Source organism: Oryzias melastigma, linkage group LG14, assembly GCF_002922805.2.
Source record: "Oryzias melastigma strain HK-1 linkage group LG14, ASM292280v2, whole genome shotgun sequence".
NCBI lineage: Eukaryota > Metazoa > Chordata > Actinopteri > Beloniformes > Adrianichthyidae > Oryzias > Oryzias melastigma.
In genome coordinates this window covers 15,034,227-15,047,334 of record NC_050525.1, presented here as the reverse complement: position 1 = coordinate 15,047,334, position 13,108 = coordinate 15,034,227, and the positions used below count along the sequence as shown (strand labels likewise).

Here is a 13,108-nt window from a genome sequence, read left to right as displayed (position 1 = left end):
TCTTTAAAAACAGGAATGTCAAAAAACTTTTTGATGTGGTGCATATATTTGTGTTAATTCAAAGAAAAAAAGAAAAAACCTAAAGAAACATGATGACATGAAATGTTTTTTTTACTAAAAAACATTTAAGCAGCTGCAGAGTTGATGTATTATTTTATTAATATCAATGTCAAAACATGTTAAGATTAAAGCCGTGAGTAACCTTGAATGGCCCGCAGGTGCACCCTGCCCCCACCACCCCCCTATCACCCCCTGATACACGCCCCTCACTCTCGCTGTTTAAAAAATTCACGAAAAAGCACTTTTTAAAAAAGAGCTTCTTTTCTATTGGTTTTATCTCCATAGCAACCATTTTATGTTTTGGTCGCCTGGGGGTGACGGTCAAGTCTACGTCATTTTTAGAAGAATCGGCAAAAGCAAATTTTTCAATTTCCTTAGCAACAGAGGTTTTTTGCCGACCACACTCACATTCCTCATTTCTTTATATGTTATGTCATATTGTTTCATTCATCTTGAGCCAACGACTCAATTTTCACAATATTCTGCTATGTAGCTGGTAATAAAGGAAACTTTTTGGGGAAAATTCAAGATGGCGGCCTCTTTCTGAGGTCAAAAATTAGCTAAACTCACTAAAAGAAAAAAAAACTGGAATGCACTGCAAAAGGGTAAAATAACCTAAAAATGAAACAAAATTGAATAAAAAATAGCTACTGGATGTATTATTAAATATGTGTTCCTTGTTTTGTGACGCCCTTTGACCTATGTGTTAGGTAAGGTGTTAAAGTAAAAAAAGAAATGCTGTGTTTTTAGTCAGAGAGCAGTTTAAAACGAGCCCTTTTGCTTCTCTAAGACCTGAAAAATGGCCCTGAAAAGCCCTTAACCCCTCTGAATTTTTTAAAGAAGTCTAACTCACACAGGCCAGGTGACAAGGAGCCCATCATAAATATTGAAGGTAGCGTTTTCCCAGCCCAGCGCTCGCATTAAATCTCACTGAGGAGAATGTATGCCTTTATTAAAAGATAATGCGGTCGGGAGTGATAAAAAGGTAGAACTTACCAGCAAAATCCTTCTCGACTTTTTTGTTTCTCTTCGGTTTAAGTCCAATTTTTTACCTCTTTGATGTACCTGTTATTTTTAGATTTCTATTTGCTGGGTTTTATCCATTTTTAACAGGAAACATTTATGTTTTTCCACATTATTCAACTCAAAGTTGTATCTTTTTTCCTGCTCTGGCTGTTTGTCCTTTAAGCCTTAGTCTGAGGGGCATTATCCACTTTAGGAGAGTAATTGTTGCTCGGTGGAACTCCCTTTAAAAGCAAGCATTAGCGGATTGAAGTTGATGCTGGCAGACAGGAATAACTCATGGAAGTTAATAAGTGGAGGAACTAATGTCCTCTCCGAGTGATTAAACACCAGACCTGGAGCTCCTCTCTGGATTCTCGGTTGGGACGTCTTTGTTCAAAGTAAGTTAGCTCCTCGAAAGTAATAAGCTTATGATAACGGGATGTTACTGGTCTGTGTGCCGAACTGGATGGTGAAACTTTTATTTAAATTCTCAGAAAAGTACAGGATAATCGTCGACATCAACTGGAGATTGTGACATTCTGAGATACTCGAAAAGATGCTGTTTGCTGGATGAGTTAAGATACTTTGGAGACACAATGTTTGATTGATCTCTTAAACTTTTCTTTTCCCACGGGATGTACTTTGAAGAAAACATCTCTGCTTGTTTTGATGTCTATTTGCTGCATATATGAATTCATCCACTAAACTATTCATCACCCTGGAAATCTCATGGTAGCATCACATCTTCCAGCTATGAGGCTTCATAGCCTTGGATAGAGTTGTCTCAGCGCTATCAGAACTAGTCAAAAACTTTACACAGCTTTTGACTAGAGGTGCCTGCAGTTATTCTCGTGCTTCATCATCTACTCAGTGTTCCTTTTCAATTTTTTTTATTTTAAATGTGTCATTTTCAGCTACATTTAAAACAAATAACTAAAATGACATCTAAATCTTTTCTTTCAGCTGTTTTGAAGCTGATAAAGTTTCTCAAGTTCATAAAAAGGGTTCACAAACATAAACCTTCCATGGTCAGTAGAGAAAAAAACCAAGTGGATCATCCTTGACTTTTGCAAAACGTAGTTCATGTTTTTCCATGAATTCCGAATCAATAATGTGATGTTCCAAAGAGTGTTCTCGGGACTCATAGTTTGGCATCAAAAACACAGTCTGAGAAGCAGCGGCGGGGGCGTCCTGACGGGTGGAGGTGAAAATAAATAAGCATTACACCCCCCCTCTGCTTGTCTTTGCTCTGCTGGGTCCTGCTGGGGGGAACATATCTCCGCTTTCTGCTCCACTGACCAAGCAGAACCGCAGTACAGTGAAGCCGCTTTAGTCACGCCTGTTCTCACGAGGGCCGGTGTGGCTGCGCGTCCAGCGGGAAGCGGCGAGAGGCCAGCTCCCACCCACGGTGGAGGCTTATGTGGCAAGAGAAAGCCGGCTGTTCAATTGACCACATGGGCAGACATAGTGAGGACAACAGAAAAAGAAAACGGAGCCAACATGTAAATCTGTGTGTGGTTACGTTATGTAAGTCGCTCTGGAGTATAAGTCGCAGATGTCAAAAAGTGTATGATAAGGAAGAAGGAAAAAAAATATAAATAAGTCGCCCCTAAAGTGACACCGAAGTAAAAAAAAATTTTTTTTTACTTCAATCATAAGAAAAACATTTTTTTTTAACTTCAATTTTTAGAATTTCTTTTTTACTTCAATAAAAAAAAGAAAAGTCAGTTAATATCTGGTGCACAGCAGATATTAACTGGTTAGTAGCCACAAACAAGTTAGTACAAACAAAAAAATGTTTTTTACTTCATTTTTAGAAAAATAAATCCTATCTGGTGTGCACCAGTTAATAACCACAAAAAAAAAAATACTTAAGTTTTTAGAAAAAAAAAATAGTTTCTATCTGATGTTCACCTGTTACTATCTGGTGCGCACAAGTTGGTAAACTAGAGAAAAAAAGTTTTTACTTAAATTTTTGAATACTTTTTTTTCAGTTACTATCTGATGTGCACCATAGGGTTTTGTTGCCAATGGTTTAGCTATTATTGGCTGTTTTTTTAATTTATTTTGAGGGGACAATAAATTTACACTGCTATACTAACTTTAGACTGACTACTGTTCATTGTGTGAAAGCGTCATTTATGCAGTGTTGTTCTATGAAAAAATATAACTAAATATTTGCCGAGATGTGAGGGGTGTACTCACTTTTGTGACATACTGTAAGTCGCGCCTGAGTTTAAGTCCCACCTCCAGCCAAACTAAGCAAAAAAAAATGCGACTTATGCTCTGAAAAATGCATTAATTGAACAAAATCAGCATATTGCATCAAAGTTTATGCATCCACAATATCAGTGTCTCTTTGATTTTATCCTAAAGAACATGTTTGTCGTGTTGTAGCACACTTTGAGCTGTGGGTGAACAAAAAGGAAAACTTGTTTAATAGTTACTTGCTGTCATTTTGTTTTCTTTCAGGCTTTCCTGACAGTGTCGTAATTCTCTCGTATCTAATTTATTTTCATATTATTTTTTTTTTCTCCATGAAGCAAAAAACACATACCTAAAATCAGGGTTTTTCTGTAAATATTTATTTACTATGTGTAGCTATTTATCCACTGCCCTGGTTTGCATGTTGGAGACTCCTCAGGCATGTAGGTGCTCCTAAATTATTCACTTTTTAACCACCCCGAAGTCTCTCTTACCTTCTCTTTTTCCATCATTTCTCAGGGAGAATGTGGGTTTCTCTTTGTGTCAGTGTGTCAATGTGGTCTCTTTTCTCATTACTCTCCGTGGGCTCTGCTGCTGCGCTCTGACTGAGAAATGACAGCCAGCTCAGAACAATCGTTAAACCAGGAACGATCTGGAAATAATCTAACTCGCCCCTTCTCTGCTTTGCACCGCCATTTTTTTTTTTTATTTTTTTTCCTTCTGGTGCCCCGACTCCCTCACCTCACAGACTGACTTTTTGATGCTCTGTGTTTGTTCCTTTCTGTCTCTCCTCCTCAGATCCAAACGCACTGGGACAGCATGGCACCGACCATGCCCTGATCGGAGGAGTGGTGGCGGTAGTGGTCTTCGTCACCTTGTGTTTAATCATTGTTCTGGGAAGGTACCTGGCCAGGCATAAAGGTAAAACCACCAGAGCAGCTCCACGTTATGCTGCCTAGTGTTGTTCCTTCGTAGATTTCAAGTTACAACCTTATGACATGTGTGAGGAAATACCTTACAAGCGGGGAAAAGATCAAAACAGGAAAAGTGCAAAGATTAAAGAAAGAGAACTACAAGAGAATAGGACCAAGTAGCCCCTCCCCCTTTGTGTTCCAAACAGGAAGTACCCACTGGCTCCAAGATGCCATAAACTTCTATTAAAAAATAAGCTCTATTACTTAGTCTTTACTGTATTTTTCAGACTTTAAGTTGTGCCAAAAAAAACATTATAAAGAGGCAAAAAAAATCACATAAAAGGGAAAATTTAACAAATTACACAACCGAAAATGGACATTTCATATTGAAAGGCGAATCATAATGATGAAATAGCTAACAAAAATAGACTAAATATGCACATTTTACTACCGTCCCCATATTTAGCTTCATGAAAGGACAAATTGAAGACATGCCTAGTATATTAGTACAACAAATGAACAATTATTCCAATAACCTTAGTATAAATAACACGCTAACAAGTTAACTAAACTCTTTGTGTCTCTTTAAATCACCAAATCTGTTGAATTTTTCATCCTTTGCGTCACTTACGTATTAGCCGATGTTGGCGCTGCTTCTTCTGCATTGCTGTCAGTAGCAAATCCTGATGCACACACCTACACTGCCCTCTAGTGGTTAGTGGGGAAATAACAAACATATGAGGCTGTTTATTTTATTATAAAACCACAAGTAATGAGTATAAGTTGCACCTCAGGCCAAACTGTTAAGAAAAACAGACTTGTACTCCAATAATATTAGGGATATTTTCTTGCTTTTTGTCATGAATTTTGTTTTCTGTAGTGCAAGTTAATCAACTGACCAATCAGATGCCTCTATAGAAGTATGTGGTCTCCACGTCAAATTTTCAAAATGTTTGACTGACAGATTTCATGTAGTCCGCATTCAAGTGGTCGGGGTGCGGCCTTCCAACGAGCTCACACTTGATTGTTGAGAGTGGTTGGCATAGAAAGACTCGGACTGACTCGTCACAATCACTGCTTACTGATAACATCTTTGTCCAACATGCCGCGAAAAAATAATGACTGAATTGACTTCATTTCATTGGAGCCGGAAGTAAGACAGTAATGAGTGATGTCACTTTCTCTCAGTCCAGTTCTCATGTACAGACAGTGGACACAACCTAACACTAAGATAGAAAAGGTAAAGGTTGCAGTTGTTAATGTGAAGGTCCTACTAAGTCATAGTGACCAATAGCAGAAATACTGAGATTTCACGCCTGATCTGCTGAATTAGGGATGCCGGATGCATGATTGAGTCCTCTATTTGAAACATTTCTGGGAACTTTCTTGGGAAAAAAATTACATTTTGGGGTGTAAATTCTATGTGATCAAAGATCTTGCATGGACATTTTTGTTTTTTGTCTTGTTTTAGCCTTTATCTTCTGTGTTTGTGGAGGGTATTTACATCAAACTATCCCAGCTTCTCATCCTTTTTTCTATGAATAATGTAGCATCCCTGATGTTGTCATCAGATTTGTTTCTTTGGTTTTCAGCAGCCACACTGAGCTGCTTAGTATTTGCTTAAACAGAAATGAGTTATTTTAGATTTTTTTTTTCTTGTTTCCTTTTTTCGGGCAGGAACGTATTTGACAAACGAAGCCAAAGGAGCGGACGATGCGCCTGACGCCGACACAGCCATCATAAACGCTGAGGGTAACCACGCGCATGCAGAGGAAAAGAAGGAGTACTTCATTTAGACTGCAGAGGGCGCCGTCCAGCGCTCGCCCTCTACTCTCTGTCCTTTAGTCTCTATATCTTCTCTTCTCTCTGGCTGTCCCCCACCTTTTCTCCTCACTCTGGCCGACCCTTCTTCGAGTCAGTGAGAAGCCCGCAGGCAGAGACGTTCACCATGGGTGTTTCTATGATTTCACGTTCTTTTTGATTTGTATTATTTTGTTTTTTAAATGATGTTTTTTAAAGGTTTGCCGTTACTGTTGAAGCTCTCACTCTTCTTAAAGTTTTTTTTTTTTTTTTCCGTCTTTTCATGTAAATACTTGGAAATCTGTATATCTCATGACAGCTTTTTACATGACCCCTCCCCCCGCGTCGTCCACATTCATGGGTTTCATGGAGATTCAGGCCAAGCACACCAACACGCCGTCATATCCCGTGTCCACACACGTCCACAAACACATATCACATCAACACGGTGCCTAAAAGAAACACATCGAATTTCTGTCAATGCCTTGGTTTATTGTCTGTCCGTAGCGATGTAAATGCTTTGTAGGTCATCTTCATTGCTTGGCCCTCAGCTTTCGATTTTTTTTTTTTTTTTTGTTGCGTTTGAAAGAAAATCTGTGCTGTTGACGCCTTACGCACATCCATCACGTGAAAACGTTTTCCATGGTCCATTCCCCATTTGCCCCAACCCCCTCCTCTAAATAGTGATGGTGACGCTCCACCGCTTGTAAGATACGAAGAAGGTTTTTGTGGAAAACACCGTAGCAAGATTCTTTTGTCAGATACGTGTAAAATATGATTCTTACCGTTAACAGTAGGAGTAACGTGGCATTTGTTTAGAACAGAAAAACACACACCAAAAAAATATACGTACAAAAGCTAATAGCTAAAGCCTTCCACCAACTCAAACACATGTATAAAAGCGTTTTCTTGAATTTTCTGCTGTATTTGTATTTCTGCGCAGGCTTGCAGTTTAGAGAGACGGCCTTTCAGGATACTATAGGTTTTGTTTAGCATTAAAGGTACACAAAAATAAACCACCATAGTTTTCTAACGTCCAAAAGTTATGGGGATTTTGACGATCTACTTTTTCGGTCACACTGAAATAATTTCAGAGAACTCGTGAAACGCAGGGAACTATCTGGTGTTACTCAAAAGCAGGGGTGTCAAACTCATTTTGGTTTTACCAAAACTCTTGTTTTGGTAACATAATAGCAAAAAACCAATGGGCTACTTGTTATATGTAGCTTTTTTTTTTTTTTTTAGTTGGAAAAAATGCCTCAAACAATGTGTTTTATTTTAGTTTATATTATTAGAGCTAATATTATGAGTATTATCTTTTTGTCAACAACATTTTGGTAATTGTGGTGTCACATAATAATTTTTATAAGCAACTTAACAACAGAACCAAACTGCATTTTACTCAGATATATCACGCGCTTGCAAAGAAATGCTGTTTTTTTCTTGATCTCTTGTTCTGACGGTTTTTCTTTCCCTTTGCTTCCCCTAGTGGTGGAATTGCATATTGCGGTCATTTCTTTAAATAACCATAATTCGCCACAGGAATGGGCTAGAAACTTGCTTTTTTTTACCCAACATCCTTATGTGTTTTTTGCCTTCATCACTGAGCTGAATTAAACCATCTGGCGGGCCAAATGCGGCCCGCGGGCCGTACGTTTGACACCCCTGATCTAAAGCTGCCCTCACACCGCGCATTTAAGTGTTGCGCCTACAAGAACCCGCGTTTAGCGGGTCGCTACCCAATACTGCCGTATGTCCACCACCTACACTTGGTCAGCGGATTTACGTTTTACATGTAATGCTAAGTTCACACTGTGCATGTGACGTGCGTTCTTGAATCCATGTTTAGCATAAGGTGTTCACACTGGACTGTCACTACCCGATACTAGTGCATGTATCTACAGCTGGTAAAGGCTTGGTACAAATTTTTAAAGAGGGGCAAAACACATAAATTGTAGTCCAGGTTCTTTTACAACTCTAAATGTTTCTGGATGGGTCCAAACCCGCTTATTCATTTCTCCTTCGTGATAATTTCTTAAAGGGACGCCATAGATACATCACTACAAAATCTGAGTCCCTGATTGGTCAAAGTTCAACCTGGTATAACTTTAAACACACGTTAAATGGACGCGGAATGTTTGAATGCGGGACTTTTAAAGCCTGCAATGCATTAAGCTTGTCACCAAGGGCGGTATGAGCGTAGCTTAAAACACGAGCAGTTCTGAGTAGATGTAGTACCAAAATCTTTTTTTTTAATATCATAGTGTAGTTGATGGACACCTCTTCTAATCCTGAGGTGCAGGCAGCTTTCATTGATAGGAAAAAAATCCACCTATTATTTTTCCTGATTTCTACTTTTTTATTTTTTTTTTAAATGCAACCTCCTTTCATTCCGTTCTATCAGCAAACCGCACTCCCATTTCTTCAAACACAAAGAAAGTAGAGACAGAAAGAGGTACGAGTGCTGGGTCATAAATCTGCAGGGGCTTCATTTCCAACTTAAAAACTGGAGACAAATAGAAAAGCACAAGATCTGTCTGAATGAGTTACTATTTCCCTTTTGCCAACAGCTCGATTGCCTGCAGCGGTAGCTTTCATCAAATGGGTAGTGGAAAGATGACAAAGCTGACGATGATTCACTTCGGGAAGGGAAAAAAAAATCATTTTTAAACGAAATCATGTGTTTGTATTTTAAAAAATAAAAGCAAGAAGAAGGAAAAATGTCCAATATTTTGTTCCAAGCTCCCTGCTGTATATGGTGTCTTCTAAAATGTGGTTAAAGTGTGAAAATTGCTGTTAAATTCTGGACTCCTGTATTCCTTCAAATTTGTATATTAGCCACATTATCGATTCGCTTTTTTCCATTCATTTTCCATTGCATAAATCTTGTTAGAAGACTTTAAATCAAGTGTTTTTTTGTTTATGTGCAAAGCATGTACATAATGTGTAAGAACTAAATTTTTTATAATACACATTAGCATGTTTTTTTTTTCTCAGTTCTTTTTCATGTTTAATTTATTTGCACTGAAGTTATTAAAGACCAACCCACAATGGATGGAGGTGTGTTATAATAATTTCACAGAGGAGTAACTTTTACCCCCAAACCCTTCATGTTCACAGAGCTTAAGCATAAAAACATTAAAAAATGGGGGAAAATTACAGTGAATTTTCAGAATAAATTTTTGTTAATAAAAAAAAACACATCCTATTCTTTTTTTAAGCCAATTACAATTAACAAAGTAACAGAAAGATACACAGTGAATGTTTATTTACTTTTTAATACATTCAAATTTAAAGTAATGTGGTTGGACGCTCTTGTAAAAGAGCGATAAATACCTAAAGGCCTGGAAGCAACTCGCCAATCTACTTACGGAAAGCATAGGCAATAAAGAAAAAGGTGGACCTTGCAGTTTGGTGACCAATTTACTACTTCATGCAAATAAAGTCAGCCGGTAATGTGTTTTATGGGTCACAAGTTGAGTTCTACTGGAGTTAATCACACTGGGAGTCAAAAGGTCACCATGTAAGTAAGGAGTTAATTTAAACTTTAGTTTTTTTCTTTTAGTCATTTCTACCTTAAATGTTCCAGTTCTTGTCTACTTATAAAATGATTTAACCTATTTTATTTGAAGAAAAAAAAAAACATTTGTGTTTTGAAATCAAATGTAAATATCTAACACAGCAATGAGGATTTTATTTATTTTTGTGGCTTTTTTTGACCAAACTGGATTTTTTTTCCCTTTTCTGTCAATTTTTTTTTTTTTTTTTGCTGTGGCTGTATTTTCTTGCCACACTACACAAAGAACTTTTTTTCAATGTTTTTAAAATCTTGTTGTAAGTTATCCCTAAGCTTTAATTCATTGTGTCTTGAGTCTTAGCACCTTCTGTTAGCGGTTTTTGGCTAGGTCTTGTTGGCTAGCTCTTTTTAGCTATTTTTTTTTTCATTAACTTTATTGAACATCATACATATTTACAAATCACAACAGTAAACAGTCCGTAAAAAATCATCAACTAATTCTATCTTTCAGAAAAGAGAATCAATTACAGTGTTGGCTAGCGCTTGTTGGCTAGCGCTTGTTGGCTAGCACTTGTTGGCTAGCACTTGTTGGCTAGCACTTGTCAGTTAATTAGCTCACGATGTCATTTGGGTAAAAAGTCGGTGACATATAACACAAGTTGCAGCCTTTTTATCATCAGACAGAAATACATTTTCTAGTAGGGTGTGTCTATTATTTTCTGTTTTTTTTTTCTTAAATTTGTTGCAGCATAGTTAGCTGCACAGGAGCTGCTGCAAATGTTAGCTATAAAATCAAACACAATCTTGTAAAGAGTCTGACATTTTACAGAACGGTGGAAACTTTCAAAAACTAACCAAACAATCAGCTTTTGTATGTAAAGACCTCCAAAACGCTCTTAAAAACTCATCAGCTGATTTTCTCCACTTTAGAATCTGAAGTTACTTTAGTTGCCTAACTAGTTGAAGGGTTACGGTAGTCCAAAAAATGTCAACTCTGGAGCTAAAGCTACGATGGTAAAGGGTTAAACGTAATGCATAAGAATTTATGTCCACAAAATGATTAAGAATAAATGCTTTTCGGTCTTTCTAGCAGATGTTTTCAATCTATTTGTGCCTCCTGAAGTTGACGGTCCAGAAAGGAACAGTTAATCCAGAACGAAAACTTCTCTGAGGACCATCAGAGATTTGTTCCTCACATCACGATGTTTTCAAAGATTTCTGTGTGACTGAAAAAATGGAGGAATGTGTTAGCGAGAAAATAAAAATGTGATTACAAGAGAATAACGGTTTGGTTTACTTCTTTTTTTTTTAATTTGTTGTTGTTTACATTTCAAGTGCTCTCCACAGGTTGGATGAAGACCCATCTTGTCCTGTTAAAGCCTCAATGTCTTTGCTGTATAGTTTGGCTTCAGCGCTGTCTTCTTCTTCTTCTTCTTCTGCAATATTGACACTGAACTCAATCAACTCTAACTTTACACTATCTTTATAGATGACACATTGTGACACAGCTGTATGTTGTGATGTGTTTTTGTTTTTATTTTTGCTTTTTTATCTCTGTCTTTTGCATCTCAGGAATATGTTTCTTTCTAAGTCTTTGTTTTTCTTCTGTCCTAAAAATTTGGGAGCACCCTCTCTTTGGCGGTCACTGTAGGTCAACACCGTGTATTTATTGAGTTCCAAATGGCTGAGATGTTAATAAAAGTCATTCCGTGATTCTTTTGGTAATTCTGGCACCTCTCTGTTTTTGGAATATTCAACTTTCTCAAATAAAGTCGGAAGTTATGCAGCAAATAATCAGAAATTCCAAGACCGCTCACGTTTTCTGACAACAAATGAAATGTTCATCTTGTGGCGTGAAACACTTCAGTGTCTTTGAGCTCCGCAATGTTTTGTTTTTGCTTGTGTACATTCAACACAAATCTTTGTGCACAACAAGTGACGGATTTTAAAGGCACTGCCACTGACTTAATAAAAAGTATCCACTTTAAGGCAAGGAAACACCAGGATTAGACTTAGATCCATGGTAGTTCAGCTTCTTGATTCATATTAATATGTACAGAGACAGCAGGATGTGTTTGGAGGTGTTTCTCTCGCATTGTGTCTGGGGTTTATTACTCGATTTAGAGGTTTCTTTGTATCATAAGGAAATTGTTGAATAAATAGATGCCAAAAGATCTGTTTCGTGATTACTTTTAGAATAATTTGGCTTGAAAAATGTTTGAATGTGCATCATAAACACACACTTTGATCACACTTTTTTCCCTGTATACTAGTCATTGATTATGTTTACTAATTAGAATACACATCGCTGTGGTTGGTTTGATCAATTTGTCATTCAAACTGCAGATAATCAAGCCGTTTGGGTACAGCATACCACCGTCTTGGTACATAATAATTATCTCTCATCATGAGAACAGCATCTCTCCTCCAGCACATTACCCAGCATGCAGTGGGGTTCTAACAGCTGTGACATATCAGCTGTTTGATCATTTAAAAAGAGCATGTTTACATATATTACTTTGAGTTTCTTACTGAGCTCAATAAAAAGCTGTTATTTTAGACTTAAAGTCATTAAGAATATCTTTTGGAATAGGAAAGGCTATTATTTCATAAAGCCGTTTTATAAGGCAACAAATAACTAAAATAACATTAATAAATGTATACAGTAGAATGTTGAATTGACATATAATACTAAGTACTTTGTGTTAGTATGTATTTACAGTAAATTACGGTAAAGATAGCTAGCTAGCAAGCTAGCTAATTTAATAAAACGTGCAAAATTTGCTATCTAGCAGATAGATAGATAGTGAGTTGCAACTAATAAAAGTGCTTAATTTGATCAATACATCATTTTTATAAACAATAAATTAAAAGTGCACCATAAGGTAATTTTAAAACAATTATAACTAATTCATCTATACATGACAGACAGATAACATTTTCTTGATTTTTTAAATCTTTCATCATGTAGAAATACCATAAAATATCTAATAAAACTTTATGCCTGCAATAAAAACGATAGAGGGCATCAATAATTAAAAAAAAATAATATGCTAAATAAAAACGTTCTCAATAAAACGCAACATTCTTCCTGAATTCCCCTAGACGGGTGGACACCTTTTTGAACACATATCTGGACCATGACGTCAATGCGACGAGGTGGCCGAGTGGTTAAGGCGATGGACTGCTAATCCATTGTGCTCTGCACGCGTGGGTTCGAATCCCATCCTCGTCGAAATTATTCGTTTTTGCTTGTCAGTTTTCCAACAAACGACAAAAATGAGCTTGGTACACCAATAATGAGGAAACGCTTTTTTTTTCAAGGTAAACGTTTTGCTGTATTTTTTATTTTATTTTAACCATTTGCTTTGCAAAACAGCTGAATTAGCATGATTTAAATGACTCCAGCCATTTCATCATTAGTTTATGTTTTTGTTTCCATTTTCAAAGCAAATTTTAAAGAATATTTGCTAATGAGTTGATATTTGTGGAATAATGTGCATCATTTAAGGTAGAATCTGAGATCATAAAGAGAAATGTAAGAAAATGAAGAGGAAGTAATGTTACAAAAAAAAAAAAAGATATGGAAGCAACAGAGCCTGAAAGA

The 13,108-nt window shown here is 36.9% G+C and overlaps 1 protein-coding gene and 1 non-coding gene across 3 annotated transcripts in view; both read left to right on the top strand.

The window, feature by feature from the left end:
• Positions 1-11,675, top strand: part of cadm2a (cell adhesion molecule 2a) — a 295,844-nt gene extending 284,169 nt beyond the window's left edge. For both annotated transcript variants that reach the window (XM_024265919.2, XM_024265918.2), the window contains 2 exons: positions 4,069-4,191; positions 5,862-11,675. In XM_024265919.2, coding sequence (XP_024121687.1) covers positions 4,069-4,191; positions 5,862-5,980 — 242 coding nt within the window. In that variant the 3' untranslated portion in view covers positions 5,981-11,675. The remainder of the gene's footprint in view (positions 1-4,068; positions 4,192-5,861) is intronic.
• Positions 11,676-12,654: 979 nt separating this feature from the next.
• Positions 12,655-12,736, top strand: trnas-gcu. The gene has a single exon. It is a non-coding gene; the product is annotated as a tRNA-Ser (tRNA).
• Positions 12,737-13,108: the final 372 nt, after the last annotated feature.